The sequence below is a fragment of the Podarcis tiliguerta genome (assembly GCF_965153285.1).
Source record: "Podarcis tiliguerta genome assembly, chromosome: 5".
Lineage (NCBI taxonomy): Eukaryota > Metazoa > Chordata > Lepidosauria > Squamata > Lacertidae > Podarcis > Podarcis tiliguerta.
This window is the reverse complement of record NC_139538.1, coordinates 72,249,909-72,273,616: the sequence shown is the minus strand read 5'-3', so window position 1 is coordinate 72,273,616 and position 23,708 is coordinate 72,249,909. Positions and strand designations below refer to the sequence as shown.

The following is a 23,708-nucleotide window of genomic DNA, read 5'->3' as shown; positions in this document are numbered from 1 at the left end:
GGGTTGGACTAGATGACCCCTGGGGACCCTTCCAGCTCTAAGATTCTATGATTCTTTGAATATATATTTGGTTATTCTAAATGTGTGTGGGGAGGGGGAGAGAGAAACAAAGTTATAATTTTTTGACTAGAATAGTCATGTTAGCATTGAGCCTGGGCAACTTTTAATTCCTCTCCATCAACCAGCAGGTTATCCATTAAGGCTACATTCTGCCAGTGCAAAATAATCTCCCATAGCCATGCAATCGAAAGGCAATTGAGCAAGATAAATGCAATGTTTACTGTGCTAACATCAACAACAGGTTGTTCATTATGAACAACAGGTCAAGAGAGCCCATGACTGAATAGTTCTATAATCTGCTGCTTGATACTGTAAGGAGCAGTAAACACTGCTGCATTTCTAAAATAAGAAAAACAGGGGCCTCATTTTAGCTAGGAATCATACATACTTTCTGACCCAGAGACTATCCTTGATGCCAGAGGCATGGGTCCTCACCGTGGTTTCTTGCATATGCTTATTTACAATCCCAGGTAGCCCATCACAGGTGTCAAAATCACACATATTCAGCCTTAAACACAGGACTTCAAATTAAAATAGAAAGAGAGAGAAAGCCCCACAAGAGGAAAAGACAGGCAGAAATAAGGCACAGGACCAGCAGTGCAACACGAGACTAGTACTTGCACCATAGATTAATGTACTTGCAACATAGATTATGTGTCTCCCTCCACATAAGTTTTTACATCCTAAAGTCCCTAATAATGCAGCAGCCCAGTTCAGCCAAAGAGAGCAAAGGTGTACACTTGACAGCTGAACTTTTGGGAAGTCAGGTTCTTAGCTCAGATGCTTCTCTGTGGAAATTGGGCCACAAGCCCAGAGCCACAGATCTGCATATGCTAAATCAGGCATAGGCAAAGTCGATTTTCCAGATGTTTTGGGACTACAACTCCCATCATCCCTGACCACTGGTCCTGTTATAAAGGGATGATGGGAACTGTAGTCCCAAAACATCTGGAGGGCTGACTTTGCCTATGCCTGTGCTAAATTATGTGTATTAGATGCAATTTTAGGATGTCACAGAATGCCATTCAACTAACTTCCCATCCAAAGAACCCTTCAGCTACTCCAACCATTTCTAGAGAAAGTATTTTTTTAACTTGTTTGATTCTCAAAACTAATGTACAACTCATTAATCTAGAACACCCCCCAATTCAACTTCCTCAGATTCATAACCCACCCAGAAACACCTGGGATAATTAGATACCTCATGGAACCACACCTAGAAACACCCCTGCCACCATAATTGCAACCTAAACCTATTGTGGGAGTCATAATCTCAGAAGAAAAATGTAAGAAGGGAAACGACCAGTTGAACAAATGCTTTAAGTTCATTTAGAATGCAGAAGAATGGTGCAACTAAAAAACAACAACAACCCAAGTTTTCTTACACTAGGTGGAATGTTTGTGGAGACACTGGCTTTCATGCCAATGTCTTTGTGTTTTGGCTACAGATACACATTGGACTCTGACAGGGACACTGTCAGAGGAGGCCAGACCACCCAGAATTAGGAAGACGGACAGGTTCTGCTCTCTCCACAAAACATAGTTAAGAACAGCTGTTCACTTATAGGGAAGAGGGAGGAGCAGAGTTCCACTATCACCATGCTAGTTGAGTCCCAGCCTATTTACATCAATCCTCGGACCCCAATCGAAAGCAAGCGAGCCCATATCTGCATTGTTTTGACCCCAGGCTCTGTTGTTTTGGTCAGAATATGCTAGGATGTGATGGAATGCCAGGAGTGTGAGAGATGAAAGGGAAGGCACTGGCTTTTCTATATATAGATACAGATCTCAGTAGTCTTTGAAGTCTTCAATGTGGATGATGTCAGACATTAACAGAACTGCTGACAGATAGGTGGGTGGGTGAGTGGGTCTCATAGTTCTGGGGTTTTTTGTGCTCTCCTCATGGGAAATGCATAGAGAATCTAAACCTGCTTTGCCTCCCCCATTACAGGCTAGTAGTTGCATATCAAAATGGAAGTGCAAAAAGCGGTAGCACTGGGCGCTTGCTGGTACTTCTTGAGACATCTGGAATTGGTTTATTTCTCATTGGAAGCTGGCTTCTGTCAGTGGAGGCTGAATAGGGCTATTCTCCACTAATGCATCTCTGTTGCGCAATCTCACTTTTCTTTGTAGCACACTGTTACCAGGGAATTACAAAGATTGGGCACGGAATCAGATGTTTCTCTTTTAAAAGTAAGACATGGATATTGTACTTGCCAAGTAACTAGCCATTATTAAATCAGTCTAAATATAACGCAAATGTAAATGTGCAGTAGAACTCGCTGCAAACTGAATTAGGTTTTTAAAAATAATAATAATAAAATGCTAGAAAGCTTCCCAATCAGAAAAAACGCCACCTAGCAAGCTGTAGCCTAACAGAGGGGGAAATGTCATGGAAAAGTTGCTGGATGCTACATTTGAAGCTGGATGGGTTCCATATAAATTATTCCAATAGTTCAGAAATAATTCTCACTTATTCACAAATGGCTCTGTGCCCATCCTTCTTATATGTTTTCTAAAAGGTCAAATTTAACCAAGGGAGTGGGGTGGGAAAGAGATTAAAAATGGACAATTTATTTTTACTCTGTCAGCTCTGTCATTGAGAATAGCAATCAGTACATCTCTGTATAATTATATATCTAAGTTGATATAAGCCCTCCAGATGCACCAATAAGTATCCATATTAGCTTGGCATTTATAACAAAATATGTTCAATGCCAGTCAAGTCCTCAGAGCATTGCATAATGGACAAGTAGGTATTTATTCTTCCAGGCTCTGAGTGCAAGTTTCTTGGCAGGTACAACGGCTCGCAACACCCACATTTGTTGCCCTGCCACTAATCTCCACACTATAGTAAGGCAGTTTAAAAGTACCCGAAAATCTGCAAATATCGAAGATTTTGCTAGTACAAAATTTACACGGACGAGAACTTCAGACCAAGATGAATATACCACTGGACATTCCCACCTGTACAGCACATCCTCATTCCCTATTCCACAGCTCATTAAGCTCCTGAACATCTATTTTACAAAGGTGCAATAGCCATTTATAAAGTTTGTGTATTCCTTATATCATCTGGCACCGGCACTTTCCAAAGCTTAATGACATTCTTAATTTTAATACTTTTACAAGAATTTCCTTTTGTTGCAGTAGAACCTAATGCAAACAAACAAACAAACAAACAAACAAACAGAGCTGCAGCCCATGTATTTTGGAGTAATCTGGAAGTGTGGTGTAATGGTTAAAGTGTTGGACTATGACCTGGGAAAGCAGGGTTTGAATCCTCACTCAGCCATGAAGGTCACTGAGTGACCTTGGGCCAGTCACTATCTCTTAGTTTAACCTACTCACAGGGTTGTTGTGAGGATGAGAAGGTGGGGGGGAGGGGAGATCCTTCAAAGATAGAGGTTGTATATAAATGTTATATATATATATATATATATTTCTGAAACTGCACCAAAGGCCTTACATGATTCCCATTCAATATCCCATTAAGAAGTTGCACCCTAATTTTTTCCAGAATATTCCGTAAGTCCAGCCCCCATATGTCTTTCAGAATTTTAATCATTCAAAAGTGAAGTACAGTGGTGCCTCTAGATGTGAACGGGATCCGTTCCGGAGCCCCGTTCGCATCTAGAAGCAAACGTAACCAGCGACAGCACGTCTGCGCATGCGTGGGTCGCTTTTCGCCGCTTCTGCGCATGACGTCATTTTGAGCGTCTGCGCATATGGCGAAGCCCAGAAGTAACATGCTCCATTACTTTCGGGTTGCCACGAAGCACAACTCGAACGCGCTCATCCCGAAGCACATTCAACCCAAGGTATGACTGTACAGTATTTAAATACGATGAACCAGAGATTTTAGCCCCATGCGTTAACTGCGTAGCCAAAGATACCGTAGCATGATCTGAAATGGCAAGGGCATCAATGTAAGACGCTGTTACACACTGAAGTTGGGATAATGAAACTCATGCAGTGACACCACCATCCATACATTCACACACACACACACCAGACATTCAGGCAGGAACACACATGCATTTCGTGCATTTCGTGGGCATTTCGTGGGGTAAGGTGGCTGGAAAGCTTTGTCTTATAAGGTACCATATGCGCCAGCTCCTAGGGGCCGAGGCAGTTTTGGAGCTCCCATTTGTGGGTTTTTTTTAGGAGGCCAGCCCCCCTCAATGTTCAGAGGTCATTCGACTTTGCCCCTTGGCTGCTCATGACATTGCATGACATCACGTGTGTGATGTCAGCATGTTGCGTTGGGTCCCCTCAGTCAGCTTGAGATGATGGCACATTTAGAAGGTACAGTTGTTATAATGATAATAATAATTTATTATTTATACCCCGCCCATCTGGCTGGGCTTCCCCGGCCACTCTGGGCGGCTCCCAAAAAATATTAAAATACTGCAATACACCAAACATTAAAAGCTTCCCTAAACAGGGCTGCCTTCAGATGTCTTCTAAAAGTTTGGTAGTTGTTGTTCTCTTTGACATCTGATGGGAGGGCATTCCACAGGGAGGGCGCCACTACCGAGAAGGCCCTCTGCCTGGTTCCCTGTAACTTGGCTTCTCACAGTGAGGGAACCGCCAGAAGGCCCTCGGTGCTGGACCTCAGTGTCCGGGTAGAACGATGGGGGTGGAGACGCTCCTTCAGATATACTGGACTGAGGCCATTTAGGGCTTTAAAGGTCAGCACCAACACTTTGAATTGTGCTTGGAAATGTACTGGGAGCCAATGTAGGTCTTTCAAGACTGGTGTTATATGGTCTTGGTGGCCGCTCCCAGTCACCAGTCTAGCTGCCGCATTCTGGATTAGTTGTAGTTTCTGGGTCACCTTCAAAGGTAGCCCCACGTAGAGTGCATTGCAGTAATCCAAGTGGGAGATAACCAGAGCATGCACCACTCTGGCGAGGCAGTCCGCAGGCAGATAAGGTCTCGGCCTACGTAGCAGATGGAGCTGCTACGTGGAGAATTGACCTGTGCCTCCATGGACAGCTGTGAGTCCAAAATGACTCCCAGGCTGCGCAGCTGGTCCTTCAGGGGCACAGATACCCCATTCAGGACCAGGGAATCCTCCACACCTGCCCGCCTCCTGTCCCCCAAAAACAGTACTTCTGTCTTGTCAGGATTCAACTCTACACTCTCCTTAGTATTTTCGCCTACCTTCACAGCTTAAGAATGTTTGCTTTTGATGTTTTTGTTTGCATCCAAATAAATTCTGTTACCTGCCTTGTGCCACCATTATTGCCCTCAGTACAGGTACACGCTTCTTTGTCTGTTTAATTCAACTTAAAATCAGGAATAGATTTATGAATCTTGCGATTCTGAATAAATTCTGGCCAAGCAATAAGTAATGTTCATATCATATGAATTTGTGCAACGAGGTAAACAAAACGAGAACCTGAAATAGTAACTCTGTGTCTAGCCCTAAATTTGACATGGTTGTTTATTTTGATGTAAAACCCTAAATTAACTTTTGAAACTCATCGACCAAAACTTGTGTTACTGAAAATGTTACTCTTTGATCAGTGGGACCATTGTTGTTGTTGTTGAAAGTGGCTTTCAGGTATACTTATCCTCACATCCTTTCACATCCTTTTTTAAAAAATGCATCATCTGCTTTGATTAGCCACTTATACACTTAAAAGTGCTGGGGGCGTATGGGGAGGAGGGAGGCAAGTACCTTTTTGGAGTCTGACAACTGTTTGAAGCAGAATGTACCATCTGAAAAGCTTTTATAGAAAGGCTTGTTTAGACACAGCCTCTCTTGGGTTTTTGACCCAAGGCAGATTGTGCATGTGGCCTTTCAAGCTGAATTTATTGTATCTGCTCAATGGTTATTCCTAATTGGACCTCCGGAATAGGGGAGATTACCAGAATCTCTCAAATTTAGCTTCAAATAGAATAACAGGAGGCAGAGGTCATCAACCTGAATTGTAGGAAATTACTCTGAAATATTGTTCACTTCACTGTTGCCAAGTCAAATGCATTACGATTCCAAAACTGGACATCTGATTTAAAAACAAAAACAAAGAAAACCACATCCAACATTTTCAGAAACGGTCTGTGTACATCAGGGAGAGTGAAGCAACTCCTCAAAAACCATGTGGAACTATATGTCCTGTAAACACAAATAGCTATAATCCAGTATTAAGTACTATTCTTCTTCTTGTTGTTAATTAATTAATCAATCAATCACCTTCCATACAATTAAATTAATCACCTTCCATGCAATAAAAAACAAAACAGTTCCTGCCCACAGATGAAAGACTCTTGGCTTGGGAAATCCCAAAGCTTTTATTGCACATGGTCTGAGCATCAACTCATAAGTACAGGAGACACAGTTCAACAGTTCATAAGCATAGTTCTAGGCATAAGTAAAGATGCCCCAACACCTGACATGCCCCTCCCACTCTGTTTTTAAATAATGGTGGGATCAGTGAGCCATGCAGTTCTTATCCGAAGAGAGAAGGTTGTACTTGCAAGTGAGCACACCTTGCGGGGAAGGGGAGTGTGTGTTGCTGGGCCTCTTCACACTGGTTAATATAGTGAGACCTTGACAACAGGACCTGAGTCTATGACTCTGCCTTCATCCCAGCCACCTCTGCTGATTGCTCAGCCAATTCCCCTCCCCTGCTGGGACTTCTGGCAACAGCAGTGCAGGACCCACCCGCCCCCCTCTGCATCACTACCTGAACTTTCTTTGCTCCCAGCATTGGGGTCCTCTTCCTCTGACAGACCCTGCCCCATTCTGAATGTCACCGCGGGGCCCATGACAAACATTGCAAACCAAACCAAACCTTGTAAAACTGTTTATTGTACTATGTTGCATATCCATGATCAACAACGAGGGTATACAAATCTAAGTGTGGAAACCTGCATCAATATTTTTTATTGCTTTATGGCAGGCATCCCCAAACTAGGCTCTCCAGCTGTTTGGGGACTACAACTCCCATCATCCCTGACCGCTGGTCCTGTTAGCTAGGGATGATGGGAGTTGTAGTCCTAAAAAACAGCTGGAGGGCAGAGTTTGGGGATGCCTGGTATAAGCCCTATATAAGATTAGTTAAGGAAATAAGCCCTTGTATAATCTGATGTTTTGACCAATGGCAAGGCTCCACTTTCTGTTTTGCGTTATAGTCTCCAGGTATTACAAAGATGGAGAGAGAAAGTGGAACTTTGACTGAAGTGCATGCAGTCTCTACTCACTCCAGCTCCTTCCGAGGTCTAGCTAATATTATATCTTATATCCTTTACTTATTGGTTTCTGCCATATTCCACAGGCGTTTTATTTTAGCTGAGACTGGCTAAGATTTTCACCCTTATTTGCCATTCACAAGGAACATAAGGCTCCAATGAAATTAAAGGAACAAATGGAAAATATGGAAAAACATCCCTTATTACCAAGGGGCCGGCCAGATGCTCCCCTTACAGCCAACAATTTGAGACCTTTTTGAAATCTTCCCTCACAGTTATTATTTCTGAGGCTACCCTCTGGAATTCTGCGTTAACAAGGAGCACAGAAGCTGCTGCATGCCCTGCAAAATTAGCATTAAGGCACACAGCACTCCTGCCTTTGACATTTCTTAAGCGATGAGGAAATGTTATAATAATTCTGTGGAGAGGAAGGCATTCCTGCTATAAGAAATCTGAATTTTCTTTCCTGAGAAAGTTATTGTGCTTTCAAGTTCTTGTGTATGCTATTTGTATAACACATTTTCACAAGTCACAGGAATGAGCCTCTGGGTCCCTGTGAAGTTCTGCCATAGTCTTTGCTTCAAGGTCCTGCTTCTGTTTCTTGCTCTCAGAGGAGGAGGAAGTGGGGTGAGGTGGGGGTGGACCGTCCCGGGTGTCTTCGTTGAGGGGGGTGACATTTGGCCGGCCGCCCACCTGCAACTCCCAAGCCTACCCCGAGCCGTCGGGGGAAGGAGGGAGCTGCTCCACTTTGCTGGCGGCATTCCCTTCTCCCTTCGTTTTGACAGGTTGGGGGAGGCTTGGGAGTCACAGGCAGGCAGTGTGCCGAACATCCGCCATCGACAGCTTCCTCCACCCCATGGGCAGCTTGCTCCGCCCCCAGCTGCAGGCCGCATGCCCTGCCGTGTGCACCTGAGCGGCCATCCCACGCCTGGGAGGGCACCCTCTGTGCCCCGCCCCACTCGGGAGCGTGTCCGCCCTGGCCACTGCGGGCATATGCTCCACCGCTGCTTGCTCTCCCTTTTACTGCAGGCTACTTGGATTTCCAGCCTATCAGTTTCATGCTTTCGGCTTTTTAACTCCTGAATTCAGTGCTGCCAGGTGCTCGAGTCTGGGGGAGGGAGTTGCAACCTGCAGCAAGGCTAAGTCAAGCAGGCAGCAAGCAAGTTAAAATCTGTAACTTGGGAGGCAGTCCAAAAACCAAGAGTCTAGCAGTGCAAAGGAAGATACCTGGTAAAGCCCTTGTGGGAGTCTGTTCCACTGTCAAACAGCTCTTACTGTCAGAAAGTTCTTCCTGATGTTTAGTTAGAATCTCATTTTTTGTAACTTGGGTCCTAGCCTCCAGAACAGGAAGAAAACAAGCTTGCTCCATCCTTCATATGACAGTCCTTTACATATTTGAACATACCTATCCTATCTCCTCCCAGTCTCCACTTTACCAGGCTACCATACCCAATTCTGTCAACCATTCATCATAAGGCTGAAAGCAACATATTTCAGCATTCAATAGAAAAATGTGTTCCTTCCTATAGAGGACTGTCCTATATAGATGCTTTGATTGCATTCCCACTGTCATAGGAAATCTCTTCTCTCAACTACTGTTTTATCTTTTCATCTACCGATAGCAGAACAGCAATCTTCAGTTATCATAATTTTTATTTTCACAGCTTCAAAGTCCTGGTTGTTTTTGATTAAATCATGGCAGGAAAATCTTGGACTGTAACATATTCAGCACATCCATAAATTCTCCTTGAAGAGGTTTTCTTTGCTAAGTTTGAAAAAGTGTACAAAGGAAAGCATTTTCTAGCTTGTCTTTTAACTTGCATTTTTAGTATATTTATTCAGAACTAAAGGAATGACTTAACTTTCAGAGCTTTTGTTGTACGCACAGCAAAACAGTTTGTAATGGATGAAATGGACTCTGGTGTATGAAAATGTAGGCCATAATAAATAATTGCCATAATTGTTGGTCTTATGCCATAATTGCTAGTCCTTAAGGTGCCACAACCCTTCTCCCCAGCATGGTTCAACTTTTATACATTCACTATGAGCCAAGAGTTCCAGAATGCAATTGGCCTAAATGTATATTGGTTTATTCACAACATGCATTCATAGGTTACTGTAGAAACAAGAAATGTCAAACTTTTTGAAGAGGGCTAAGGAACCCTTCAGAGCAAATTTAGGGATTGGAGTGCAGCAGGGGTAGTGGGAAGCACAAAAAAATGAATTCCCTCCCTTGATGGAGGTATTACTATGTGTTTCCCAAACTTGGGTCTCCAGCTGTTTTTGGACCTACGATTCTCATCATCCCAGTGGTCAGGGATGATGGGAATTGTAGTCCAAAAACAGCTGGAGACCCAAGTTTGGGAAACACTGTGTTAGATACAACCCAGTGATAATCACACATGTAAGCATAAGTTAACATTTACGAATAAAATATTACTGATTTTTATAAAAGAGCTTTATAACAGCCAATGCGCCATGTAGGTCAGACAACAATCAAGACTCAGTTGCCAACTTTCGGCATATTGACATACTACTTTTGCAATTTGACCTTGGTAGGTGGCAGTCATAGAAAGGGGTCCATCATCACACAGTGCAGCTCTTGGGGTATGGAGGTTTCCCCCTGAGGGTTTGGAGGGGCTTTAAAAAAGAAAAGAAAACCCTTAACGTTAAATTTGTGTGGGTGGAATGAATGCAGCGTATTGTTGAGAGGGCTAAACGTCTGGTTATCAAAAAGTGTTGGTGAACCTGAAGGTCAATCACATGAAAAGTTACATTGTAGGATGGAACCCTTAACAAAATGAGTCCATACATTGAGCTGGGAGTGATTTTCAATAGATGGAACACAGTGGCAGGATGACATGGGCTGCCATACGTCATTTGCAATGTTAGTCATGGCTGAACTTAAGAAGGAGTCAATGCAGACGCTTCAAAAAAGAGCTGACATATTGTAGCAGCTAAGAGTATAAACTGTGAGCTCAAATCTCAACAGTTCAAATCCCAAGGTTCAAATCTCAGCTCAGCTATGAAATCACTAGGTGACTGTGGGCAAGTCGTCGTCTTTCATGCTCCTATCTGCAGGGATGGGCTAAATGATCTCCAACATTTTAATGACAGAAAATGGATTAGAGGACAGCTTCCTGAAAAGTTTCCTGAAAGGCCCACAGAGTGTATCCATTTCTTACGATTTTCCTCCTGCCCACAGCCGCAACTCCCTGCTTCCTTTCAACAACAGATCACCTTCTTCCAAGTGGCATAATCCCAAAGCCAATTTGGTTTGGCAATGTGATGATACCACTGAGGCAAAGCAGAATCCGATTCAGAACAAAGGCAGTGCTTCCCGATCTGAAAGAATGCAAAGAACATAAGAAGAACTTTGCTGGATCAGGCCAAAGACACATCTAGTCCATTGTCCTGTTCTCACAGTGGCCAACCACATTCTTACGGGAAGCTCATAAGCTGAATAGGCACTAAACTCACTCTGAAGTCATTTCATTTGCCCAGTGGCAGAGGAAGGGGTGTGGGCCACCCCGGGTGTCATCACTGAGGGGTGTGTGTGACAAAATCACAAAAATATGAGGTTAAAAAAAATTGGGCTCATGAAACTTTTTAGTTCAGTCAACAAATGTAACGAAACGCGGCTGGCACTGGGTGCCACACCACAGGGGCTGGCACTTACCACGGGGCCTGCAGCATGCCTGAGATACATCTCTCCTGGGAGTGACGTGGTGGCTTGGGCGCCTGCAGGCTTTGCGCTGCCTGAAATGGCAGTGTGGGACTTGAGTCTGCCCTCCACCTCTCTCTCAACCACCCTACAGCTGAGGGGGTGGCGGTGGAGAAGCTCCACGCAGCGCTCCCTGCCCCCATGGGCAGCTTGCCCCACCCCCAGCTGCAGGATGCACACACCACACCTGGCATCTGAGCAGCTAGCTACGCCACTGCATTTGCCCTCATGTGATTCTGTCATGTAACCAAACTCGATTGGCCATGTGATTATGTCACTGTGACTAGGATGAAGAGAAGCTGGTGGAACGCTCTGCCTCATGAGACCAGGGCCCTGCAGGATCTGATTTCTTTCCGCAGGGCCTGTAAGACAGAGTTGTTCCGCCTGGCCTTTGGCTTGGAGCCAACTTGATTCCCTCCCTCCCTCTCTTTCTTTTTTCTTTTCCTTTCTCCTCCTGCGATGAGGCTACATTTTAATATTTTAATGTTTCAATGTTTTAATGTTGTATTTTAATTTTGTTTTTAAGTTGTAATCACTCAACTTGTTTTTATTATTGCTTGTTAGCCGCCCTGAGCCTGGCCTTGGCTGGGGAGGGCGGGGTATAAATAAAAATTATTATTATTATTATTATTATTATCATTATTATTATTAATGTTACTGCATCTGTGATTGCTTGGAATTTTTTGCTCTCAAAAGACTCTCAAAGAAATAAACAACTATCTGATACTTAGAAGACATCTGAAGGCAGCCCTGTTTAGGGAAGTTTTTAATGACTGATATTTTAATGTATTTTTAATCTTTTGTTGGAAGCTGCCCAGAGTGGCTGGGGAAACTCAGCCAGATGGGCGGGGTAGAAATAATAATAATAAATTCATCATCATCATCATCATCATCATCTCAGTGGAGCAATGCCACTGCCGCTCAAATGCCAGGTGGTGTGGGTGGAGTCAAAAACACCTTGCTTGGCTGTGTGTCAGGGGACAGCCTGCCTTCCTCTCCAGTGCCACTCAGCTACACCATCTAGCCCACCATGGAGTGTTGTTGCAAAGTTTATTTAGATAAAGAATGCTAAGCATTAGAAGGAAAAAAATCACAGTATAAATATTAACTGTCATTAGCATCTCAGAAATAATGAATGATAGTAGTGGATGGGTGAGAGATTGCCTACTCTCGATGGGGTTACACTCCCTCTGAAGAAGCAGGTATGTAGCTTGGGGTACTCCTGCATCCATTGTTGTCATTGGAAGCTCAATTGGCTTCGGTAGCATGAAGGGCCTTCCATCAGCTCAGCTGGTGGCCCGGGTGCTCCCTTGTCTGGTCAGGGATTGCCTAAAGTCTGCCATCCATGCTCTGGTGACCTCTAGGTTAGATAACTGTGACATGTTATATGTGGGCTGCCCCTGAAAATGGTTTAGAAACTTAAGCCGGAGTAAAACTCTTGCTCACCAGGGCAAGGCAGTTTGAGCATATAACACCAATTCTGACCATATGAACCAACCCAGACCCTGCAATCATTATTTGAGGCTCTATTTTATCAAAGGAAGCTATTGGCTTAGTTCTGAAAATGCTTGCTGGGGTGTGGGGGGGAGGGGGAAGGGGGAAGGGGATATAAATTGAATTAATTAATTAATCAATCAATTAATATTTAACATGTGGGTCTGCATTATTACCACTTTGAAAACAAATGACTATTTAAAGAAATATGCCAAGGGTTGTGAACAAGACGGTGGTAAAAATTTTTTTAGAAGGAAATGAAATACAGGATAATAACATGAATATATCCTTCCCTCCCAAACTCACCACCCCCAATCTATTTCTGAACAGACACAAATATCTTAACATGCAGCATATGAGTAATTCTCCTATGCAACTGAGTTTAGGAAGCAGAGATCAGATACCAAAGATCTGCCTTGAACCATAAGGAAATGAGAGCAGTTTCTAATTAATGTGGTAGACAGTCCTGGCTTTGCCATCTTCCAATTTTGGCAGAAAGATGTCATCTGCTTTGTCTTTTGGGAAGAAAGGTGCCAAGGAAGCAAAGCGCTAATTCAGTCGCATCTTGCTTGTAAGAGCAGCAAAATGGCCTGCTCTTCACATCCTCCTCCAAAACAATTGCCTACTCCACATTTATATGACCACTGTGGTTGCCTTTGGGTCACCCCCAAGTTATAATTGCACCAATACAATGTAGTGGGTGTTACTAGACTAGGCATGTTTGGGCTCAAATCCTCACTCAGCCATGATGCTCAGAGGGACAGTTGCTTTCTGTCTGCCTAGTCGACCTCACAGGTTTGTAGTGAGGTAAAATGGGATTATTCCATATACAGGGCCCAGACCTCCCTGGAGGAGAGGAGGGATATAAATGTCACATATTCAAACGTTTGCACCCCACTGTACTTTTGAGTGCCTTTTACTGTTGCCTCAAGCGAGCAGAACTTTGTGCAAACTCTCCAGTAAGTTGGAGGACTACACAGTCAAGCTGGGAAAGAATAAATGAATAAACTCATGGCTTGTATCCAGTATTGTCCCTTCTGCTCCCAGAGGACTCTTTGACCCACAAGAAGCTTCCATGAATGGGAGGAGGAAGGGGGCAATGGGGCTGGTTCTCCATTCCTTCTGTAGCCATTTGCACTTCCATCTGCTCCAGAGAGTCAGGGTATCTTCTGGAACTGCATAAAAGGTGGCATGGAGGGTTGTAACCCAAAATGCCTGTGGTGCAAAGTAAGATTGGGCAGGAATGCATGCTGACTTCCTCAATAAAACTGCTGGAATTTCCCAAACCAAGAGTCCAAGTCTTTTGTCTGAGGATGGGAGCCAGGACAAGAAAGGGGGAATTTTAAAAAAAATGAAAAATGCCTCCATCCTACTTTCATTCATTTGGACCAATGGGTCTTCAGTGAATGGAAGGGCAGGATATAGCCCCATCTCTTTGCCATAGAAGGAGGCATAAGGGGGGGAGGGGGGATAATTATTTTTAGATATCAAAAATGGTGTATGTCACACATAAAAGAAAAGGAGCCCTCAGGAACCAAGAAAGGACTTGTCCACAGAACCCCAGTGAAAGTAACACAGAGAAAAGAACAAAACAATAGTTGTGTCAGAAGCTGAAGATATATCATGGAAAAGAAGTACAGAAAATTGGCCACACAATTTAGTAAGTGAGAGATGATTGAAAATGTGAGTAAGTGCAGATTCAGCGGAATGACAAAAAACCCCACCCACATTGAAAATGGGCTATGAAGAGCAGGATAAAATTGACATATCAAGTAAGAAGTACTTGCATTCAAGTACTTGCAGACTGAAAGGTACAAGAGAATTAGGGCAATAATTACAGAAGGAAAGAAGATCAAGAAATAATGAGAGAAACAAAAGGTGACTTTCAGGGTGTGTGGGTGTGTTTTTTTAAGTCCTGGAAGAAAGCTGGAGATTACCATATGCAACATTAAAGGAAGAATTGTAGCAAAATATATACTCCATTGTTCTTTAAATAAAATAAAATAATGATCTAGCAGTATCTGTGCTGCAATACCTGGCCTTGCTAGACTGGGAACTGTCCATAGCTAATAACAGTACAACATTCAAACTAGACCAAAGAGTATCTATTTAAAAGGCCCTGCTAAAAACAACAGCCCTAGTCAAGGAATCCCTTGCTTACATCTTCAAATGGCCAAACGTTATTGCTCATATTATTTCCGTAAAAAAATTTCAACACCATGAGTACTTCATAGTAAAGCATCAAGTCTGTAAATTTTATACCACTTTTCTATTTAACAACCACCTGATCAAGTTAGAACTTGATGCTTTTAACGGCATAAACATTAGTGAATGGGGATGAGAGTCCAGCCAAAGAATGTTGGCCGGTCACCAAGAGTATCGAACACTAGCTTTTTTAATAGTACAAAATTACCAAGGCATCAAATTCTGAAAACAAGTCATGCTCTTCTAGGCTGCATCAACAGAGAAGCACAGTATCCAGATCAAAGGATGTCATAATCCCGCTCTATTCTGCCTTGGTCAGACCCCACCTGGAGTCCTGTGTCCAGTTCTGGGTACCACAATTTAAGAATACCTTGACAAGCTGGAACATGTGCAGAGGAGGGCAACCAAGATGATCAAGAGTCTGGAAACAAGCCTTATGAGGAATGGTTGAGGGAGTTGAATATGTTTAGCCTGAATAAGAGGAGGCTGATAGGGTAGCCATCTTTAAATATCTAAAGGGATGTCACAGGGGAAGATGGAGCATGTTTGTTTTCTCCTGCTCCAGAGGGTAGGATCCAAACCAATGGCTTCAAATTACAAGGAAGGAGATTCCAACTAAACATCTGGAGTTTGGGAGGGAGTGGAATGGGCTCCCTCAGAAGGTAGTGGATGCTCCTTCATTGTAGGTTTTTAAGCAGAGATTGGATGGCCATCTCTCAAAGATACTTTAGTTGAGCTTCCTGCATTGCAGGGGGTTGGACTAGATCAGGGGTCTGCAACCCGCGGCTCCGGAGCTGCATGTGGCTCTTTTACACCTTTGCCGCGGCTCCGGGGTGGATACTAGCGAGGGGAGGAGGCGCATTGTGCGCCCCGACACTCCTCACTGTGGCGGGCGCTGTACTGGCTGTGACGTCACATGGGGGCGGTGCGTGCGTTAGTCACGAACCGTCCCGACGTCACCTTCCCGCCTGCCCGCTACATTGTAAGGGGCATGTATGCTGGTCACTGCATTGAAAGGGAGTGAAGAACACACACACACACAAAGGTAACTTGTTAATTTAACGTTTATTTCTATGAGGAGGAGTAATTCTGAGGGGTCAAACAAAGAAATAATAAAAAAGTGACAAAAAAGTTATTTTTATAATGACGAGTTTTGCGGCTCCCAGTTTTTTTTTCTTCGGAAACAGGTCCAAGTGGCTCTTTTTGTCTTAAAGGTTGCAGACCCCTGGACTAGATGATACTTGAGGTGCCTTCCAACTCTACTATTCTGTGATTCTGTGTCTTAGGACTACAGTACTTCAAATTTTGAGGGGAACACTACAGGCGTGATATAGCAGCATGGGAACTAGCTAATTCTGTAGTGTGGGAAACAGCTCGCAGAAAGCTGAGTAAGTAAGCCGCCCAGAGTGGCTGAGGAAACTCAGCCAGATGGGCGGGGTATAAATTATAAATTACTACTACTATTATGTATGAAATAAATGGAGGGAAATTTGTAACTAATGGAACAGCTTGTGTTCTTGGTTGAAAAACATGAAGCAAAGACTTTGTTTAGGAGTGTGCAGCTGTAATTTAAACTTCTGAGGGCTTTATGCCCGTATTACATGTAGAGCAAATTTTCATCATATAGTTGTTAGAGATATGGATCTTGGTGGTAAACCCGGGACTGGTCTGTACCACTTCTAGCAAACAGAAAGCCTGCAGCACACAGAAAACTGTTATGGAAAGGGCCTTTCCCCTGACCTCTAATTTTTCTATATGGAAGTATTTTAAATATATATATATATATATGTTCAGTCTTTGATATAGGTTACATATGACCCTTTAATGCAGCAGAAGTGGGGCAATAGCTTTTAAGGAGATTATAAAATGGTTACATTAAAAAAAAAAACCTGAGCAAGAAGACAACTTTTTGACTTTGGAATTTTGGCTTCCAAGCAGTTGGCAGAAAAATAATGTCTCAAAATCACACATAGCTGTCTGCAAGCAAGACTTATTCTATATGAAATATATGAATTTATATACTGCCCTATACCCGGAGGTCTCAGGGCAGTTCACATACATTTTTAACCAAAAAATTATAATCAACCAGACCACACCCAGCATAAAAAGCCCTTCTATCTTTAATAGAATCTTTTGCACTGAAATTAACAAATCTATTCTACATGTTAGGCACATGGGAAATTAAACCTAGTTTCCTTAGCCTTGTGCATAAACTAGCGCAAGACAGAAAAAAGGCATACAAATAATACTTCCTCTTTAAGGTGCCATTTAACAAAAATGTTCAAGGATAACATCTTACCCCTTTTTAATATTTGAACTCTTCACACTGCTCATGAAACTGAGAGCAGGGTGTGCCCCTAAATATTGGTATACAGTATTCTGGAATGGGAAGTGAGGAGAATTTCTTCAGCCACCCCTCAGCTGCCAGCATATTTTAATTATTACTTGCTATCACCATCACCACTTCCATAGAGTTGTTATAACATTTTGCAGCTCTTCGCTTACTGTTCCTTAAAACCCTGGGAGATACAGGTGAGGCTGCAGCAAAGTGGCCACAATTACACGTCGTGCTAATGTATGATTTTAGTATGATATGAACAAGAAGCACATCTGGCCAGGAGGATGGAGCTGGGAGAGCATGCCCACTCCAGCTCATGCACATCTGGCTAAGCTATCATTTAGTGTGACACGCAACATGGCCAACGCCTTGACCAGTTTGAATTGGTGTCTCCCCACCTCACCTTCCACAACAGGTGTCCAACCTGCACATTAGACTCTCCACCTGTTCAGGCACACATGCTACATTAAACTTGCACTCAGATTTGGCATTCTCTGGAGGCGCAAATATGAAATATTATTTCAGTTGGTTAGAGTATGGTGCTCCTAATGCCACAGTTACAAGTTCCATCCTTGAATGGGGCAATTGCATATTCCTGCATTGCAGGGGGGGGGGGGGTTGTACCAGATGATCCTCAAGGTCCTTTCCAACTCTACCATTCTATGACTCTATGGTTTTAATCTCTTTCTAGCACAAGGTGGGCCTTTGATTAGGCTGTATATGGCAGCTACCCAAGGCATCCTAAATTTTGAGCACCAATGAAGTGTAGCAGAATTAGAGACAAGACAGCGCTGATCCCTTGGGCACAACCAACCAGGAAGTTCTCTGATATGGCAGGACCACTGAGATGAATGGGAGATGTTTCCATTCATTTCACAGAGACTTGGATAATACAGTTTCCTAGAGGAATGTATCCTAGGACAACTAGCAGACAAGAAAAAAATTGCTTGGCTTTTCTGTTTTGGATACCCCAGTCTCTTGAACTGGCCCACAATGCCTTGAAATGCAGCCAAAAGACAAGCCCACATGGATCTTATTACTTTAATCCGATGCCAAATAATATTTTATTCCCGCCCCCAATTTCCTCCTACCAGTCACCCACACAAGGGCTGGCACCACCCCCAAGCCGCCTCCTCTTCCTCTCCCCCACTGCTCCTGCCGCCCCTCCCTCTCTCCTCAGTCATCTCCTCCCAATAAATGCTGCTAGCACTGCCATCCCCACCTCTCCTCCTGGCCCCTCATCCTCTGCTTTTGGTTTGTTGTGTTACTAGTGGCAATAGTTTCCCCTCCAGCCTGCCTCATTCTGGGTGAGACAGCTGGGAGAGCGCCTTGGATTGACCCCCTTGGCCTTTCCCCAGTGAGTCAGGGAGGAGGAGGAGAGCCTTGCCAGGTGGGTTGGTGGTGGCAGCAGAGCCTGTGGCCTGTGAGGCGAGCAACGAGGGAGACCACAGCTACCAATTTGTCACAGCCACTTCACAGGTATTGGCTTTCCCCATGAATGTGCTGGCCCTGTCCCCACCCTTCCATACGTACATACTATTCAGTCAACTCACATCCCTAGAGAGTTGCTGTCTCAGTTATGCTTGTACACAGAGATGGGTTGAGTATAGGAAAGCAAGGAGGTTAAAATGCATTCAAAAAGGCTGGGCACGTTCCAGCCCCATTTCAACAGGGTCTTACTCAAATCAGGGTTCAGACTTCCCTCCCTGCCCATCACCCCCTTTCTCCCTTGCCTTATCGCATGCCAGACTTCCATTTAAATGATGGCACTTGTTGTTTACAAAGAAAGGGAAGATTTGCAAGCTCCCTCTCCCCCGACCAGTTACATGCCCTGTAGGTTATTTTCTGCTGCAGATTATGAGGACTGTGGTCATCTGAGAAGCCACCTCACACAGTGTCTCTCCTGCCATCTTTGTAACTCGTCTTTGGGTTACAAAGTGGTGAGAGGGAAGTGTTAATATTGTCTTCCTTATTGATACTTCACAGTTCCACACTCACCCAAATCCATACCTCTGGTTAAGCTCTGGTTACTAAAACGGCTTAGAATGCTCTCGCCTTCAGCCGTTGGCATATATAAATCTTAATGATAACATGGCACTTGCATCGCCCTTGTGAGACCTAGCTGCACCCAGGCTCCACCCACCAATCTACAAGGCCTTGCCCCTTGGGCTCCTCCCCCTGGGTGTATGCAGCAGTATCCCTATTCTCATCTGTCAAATGTTGCAGAAGATGACATTTTGTGCGGTCCATTCAGAGACAGGCAATGGAGACAGGGGTATTACATAACAGAGGCCTGATTCACTGACTCTTTTGTACACCTGAACTGGGGAGGTGGGAATAAGCAACACTCCTTCCTAAAGCACTTAACTGAAGTCTCACTGGTTTCAACTTTACTAGATTATCTGAAAAGAGTTAGGTGGTCTGGTGGCATTTTCAGAGCCAACCTGGGGGAAAATTGTATTCAAAGAAGAAGAAGAAGAAGAAGAAGAAAAAGAAAAAGAAGAAGAAGACAGAATTAAAATACAAAGAGGGTGAAACTGCTCCCTAAGACTGCAGTCCTAATATTAGATGGGAATCATGTCTGTCTGGTGCTGTTTTTAACAGGCTGTGTTCAGTTCTGCAAACTGAAACCATCACATGGCTAAATCTCTGTTGCCTCAATTGCCCAGGGATTCTAACCATCACCAGTGTTTTAATATGACTGGAAGCCTCCCAGAGGGTTTTTTCTAATGCGGTTCAGGTAAAGGGTTAGCCTTTGAGCATCAGCATTGCTGGTGGGTCTTATCTGCAGTGACTCACAATTCACAGAGGAAAAAAGGGGGGAAGCTAATTAAAAAGAAACTAAACCACCACCTTAATGAATACAGAGATGAGACATGGATTCCGTGCTGCACAAAGGAAGGTCAGAATGGTTGTTGCTACAGTCAAAATGCACCCTGGTTGGATCTGTAAATGCACCAAAGTTAACCCCCAGGTTCTCTCTCTCTCTCTCTCTCTCTCTCTCTCTCTCTCTCTCTCATTCACTTCTTAAATAAATTCAGCATGTCTGTAGCATACACCAAGGGAAAATAAATATTGCCCAAAGGGCAGGTTCACTACTCTGAAACCTTTCTCCCATAACACAATCCTGAAAGGAAATCCATGGCATTTATGATGACTGCAATTTTTTAATTTTTTTTTTTGGCCATGTCCCACCCTGGTTGCTAGGAGATGTCCCTTCTAAGACATCATGCTGTATAAACAATAAAGCATTTCTGTCGACATAGCAATTGTCTAAACCACTGAATCAAGAGGCACTTATTGGCATGGTCACCCCCTGCCTCCTCCACTTCTATATTCTGCTCATATGACAACATGAATAATCACAAAGGCACCACACACTTGCTATTGTTAAACCCAAGCCTACTTGAAAGAAAATACCCAGCTCCCTTGTAAGAAAGTTAATCAGAGGCTATGAATTGCAACTCTGACTCCAAAAACGCACGCACACACAGAGAGAAAGACGCATGTTGAGGGGTGACCCTTTTTGAAGACTGCATTCCTGCGAGTGTTTGGGGCGGGACGGAAAGAGACCCTGGTTTCATTTGTAAAGCATAAAATAAAGTTTGGGGGTGGGGATCATGAACATCTATATCATCCTTGCTTTTCAAGTGGAAAAGCCAGGAAATCAACCCTTCGGGCTGCATTTTGTTCCCCTAGTTTCATCTATGCAGAAAAGGAGACAAGAGCAGTAATTTAACAGAAAGCCTGCTCATGCCCCTTTAAATGGGAGAAATACCCATAAACCTACATGCTGCAGTACACACTCTGCTGCAGCCATCTATATACAGCCTTCTAACGGTCTTACTGTATCAGAAGGCTCCTTAGTGCCTTTTCTCTCTCTCTCTCATTACACTCAGCACTGCTTTTTGCAGTGAAAAGAGAAGGGGGTGGGGAGGAAGAAAGCTGAGGAAATGAGAAGCTGCCACCCAAGCCACAGAGGCACATATGTACAGAAGGAATTTACAATGTGTCCTTTAAGGAAACACATGCATCAGTGCTCAGAGCCCATTAGATTATGCGTCCCTTAGGGAATATCACAAAGGGACATGAAAATGCAACATAACCTCATTCCTGTGTTCAGACTATAGGCATCTGAGCTGCTTCTGTTTCTTTTCCTCAAAGAATATTCACAGCTATTAAGCACCAAGAAACCACCACAGGGCCCTTTTCTGGTGCGTAAGGTGTCCTCTTAAAGGGCAAGCCCACACAGCATCTTCATTTAGGGTTCTGCTCTTATTTTCCACTATTGTGTTTCAAGTCTTACGTTGGGGGAAGCCAGCTGGCTTCAGTCAAAATTCAGCAAGGGCTAGTACACACTAGATTGGCATGCCCAGGACTCAGTTTACCCCAAGTACCTCTGCATCCAGGGTAATTACAACACCACTGGGGGAGGGGATGTTGGAAGAGGGCTCAGTAATCTCACACCAATATTTCAACCTAACAAAAGAAAGTTTATAACAACAGTTGATTTGGGTGTTATTTCCCCATAAAAAAGGCCGTCAAGATAAAAAACACATACTGCAGCAGCACATTCAGTGACTTCTGTTGAAATTAATGGATTATTTCAAAGGCAAACATGTGAGAGAGTCCCAGCAGAATTTCTGCACAGATTTCTTACCAACAGATCACAAACCAACTATTTATCCTCACGTGAGAACTACGCAGATGCTAATTGTTTAACCTGCAAAACTGCCATTTCTTAAACTGACTTCCATTGCACTGAAATAAAACGAGCTCACATCTCAAGACAATGTGATAATCTGTCGGGGGGGGGGGGGTGAAGAGAAAGCCCACCACCTGCGCTGGTCACTGCAACAAATCTAGAATCTCTGACTTTAAAAAAAGAAACATTTGCCTTTCAAAGCGACCCCCACCCCCACCCACCGCAAGTTTTGGCTTGCAATGACATTTCACAGCCTTAACAATTATCCACAGTCACCAAGTTACAAGCGTACCACATCTCTGCTCTCACTGCAGTGTGAGATGTCAAAGTAAAACAAAGGAATCCATGTAAAGAAATTGCTGTTACAAATAAAGGTACCTTTTTCTTCCGATCCTTGGATCTTTTCCTATGTTTCCTCTTTTTCTCATTTTCTTCTTCGGCGTTAAGTTCTAAATCTCTGTTTTTCTTGAGCTGTGATGCTGCGTGAGCCATAATGCATTAAGAACACCCTTTGCAACAATCCTTCCTGGTATATATAAGGTGATATCCTCAGGCACCTTTAACCAGCCCTCCTCACAAGCAGTGCCTGGAAGAAAAGCTGTGGCTGGAGCCAGGAAGACATTCACAATTCAAAGGTCTTGATGAAGCTGGCAGATGCTACACAAATTCATGCTCGCAACATCTCTTCCAGTACCTTTCTGTACCTGAAGCTCGGCAAAACAGTGCAGCCATCCTAATGCATTTAACGTAACGAGAAAGACAGCTGGGACAGAGAAAGCTGTATTATGGCTGCATCCCCCACCACCAGCTGGAAGTGTCTAAGTGATTCCACTGAAGGGGGTATGCTGGAAATGATGGCTTCCTCTTACAAACACTCCAAAGCAACAACTCCTGTCGGATCAGTGTTTTTCTTCAAAAATCCTCACATGCATTTTAGAAATCCACCCCTCAAAAACAACGGCTATGATTTATACTCCCTCACTTAATTCGGCATGGTGAGCCACTTAACCCACAATGAAATGGAGCAGCTCCCACTTTAGATTAACTGCTGATGGTGACAAAAATAAAAAAATAAAAAATATATTTCTCCTCCCCCCTTCATTTTACCATGGAGACCCTGACTGCATTATGTAGAAAACAATGCATGCATTGCTATATCTTAACAGCGTGCCCTTTATGCTGAATGTTCGATCTTGCTGCAAGGATTACAGAAAGCACTGTTGTCTTATTCTTCCTTTCTCTTCTAAACACATGCTTATTACAACACATCTTGGGAGGGGGGAGGGGGGGAATGTGATCATGCGAGTGCACGAAACAGGCCTCTAATTCATAGGAAATTTCCTGGCAATTTTCTTTTACATGATCGAAAGGGGGGAAACAGAACCCACCCCCCTGCACAGCCAGGAATCTGTGTAACAAACCCTATTTCCTTGCACTGAGCAATGTAGACGTAGGCTTTTATGGAAGGGCTTGCTTCGATCACCTTGCTATTTTTGCCACCTGAGTCCTCAGTGACTGCAGCTTTTGAATATTCATTAGGGGAGGTAAAATAGGATCAGTATAAAAAGACCTGCAGGGGGCATTTTCCACTAGCATGGGCTCAAAGGAGATCAAGACAATTTGTACCACATGTCTTTCTGTATCTGTTGGCATCTAAAATTATGCATATATCAAATATATATATATAGAGGGAGACCATACTGTGTATGTATCAACACAATGTATTTATATATGTGTGTGTGTTTCTGTGAGCATTTGTGTTTGCTCACATACACAGACATTAGCATTATTGTTTACAATAGCAGTGCTATAGAGAAACCAGACAAGGAAGGAACCAACTTGTCAAATAGAAATAGAAGTAGCAGCCTTTTTAAGGGGCACTGTGATCGCATCTCCTTGCTCTAAATACAGTTCTGGAATCCCGGGGTCTGTGACAAAGGACTCAAGCAGAGATTTCCCTTGGGGTTACTAGAGGAATT

At 43.6% G+C, this 23,708-nt stretch overlaps 1 protein-coding gene across 44 annotated transcripts in view; it reads right to left on the bottom strand.

The window, feature by feature from the left end:
* The window catches only part of ANK3 (ankyrin 3), a 376,227-nt gene that overhangs the window by 187,446 nt on the left and 165,073 nt on the right, over window positions 1–23,708 (bottom strand). The window contains exon 1 of one of the 44 annotated variants that reach the window (XM_083439846.1): window positions 22,108–22,749. The exons of 42 other annotated variants lie outside the window; for them this stretch is intronic. In XM_083439846.1, coding sequence (XP_083295972.1) covers window positions 22,108–22,221 — 114 coding nt within the window. In that variant the 5' untranslated portion in view covers window positions 22,222–22,749. Of the gene's footprint in view, window positions 1–22,107; window positions 22,750–23,708 lie in introns of those variants that run through there. One more of the 44 variants, XM_083439851.1, reaches the window with a different exon arrangement.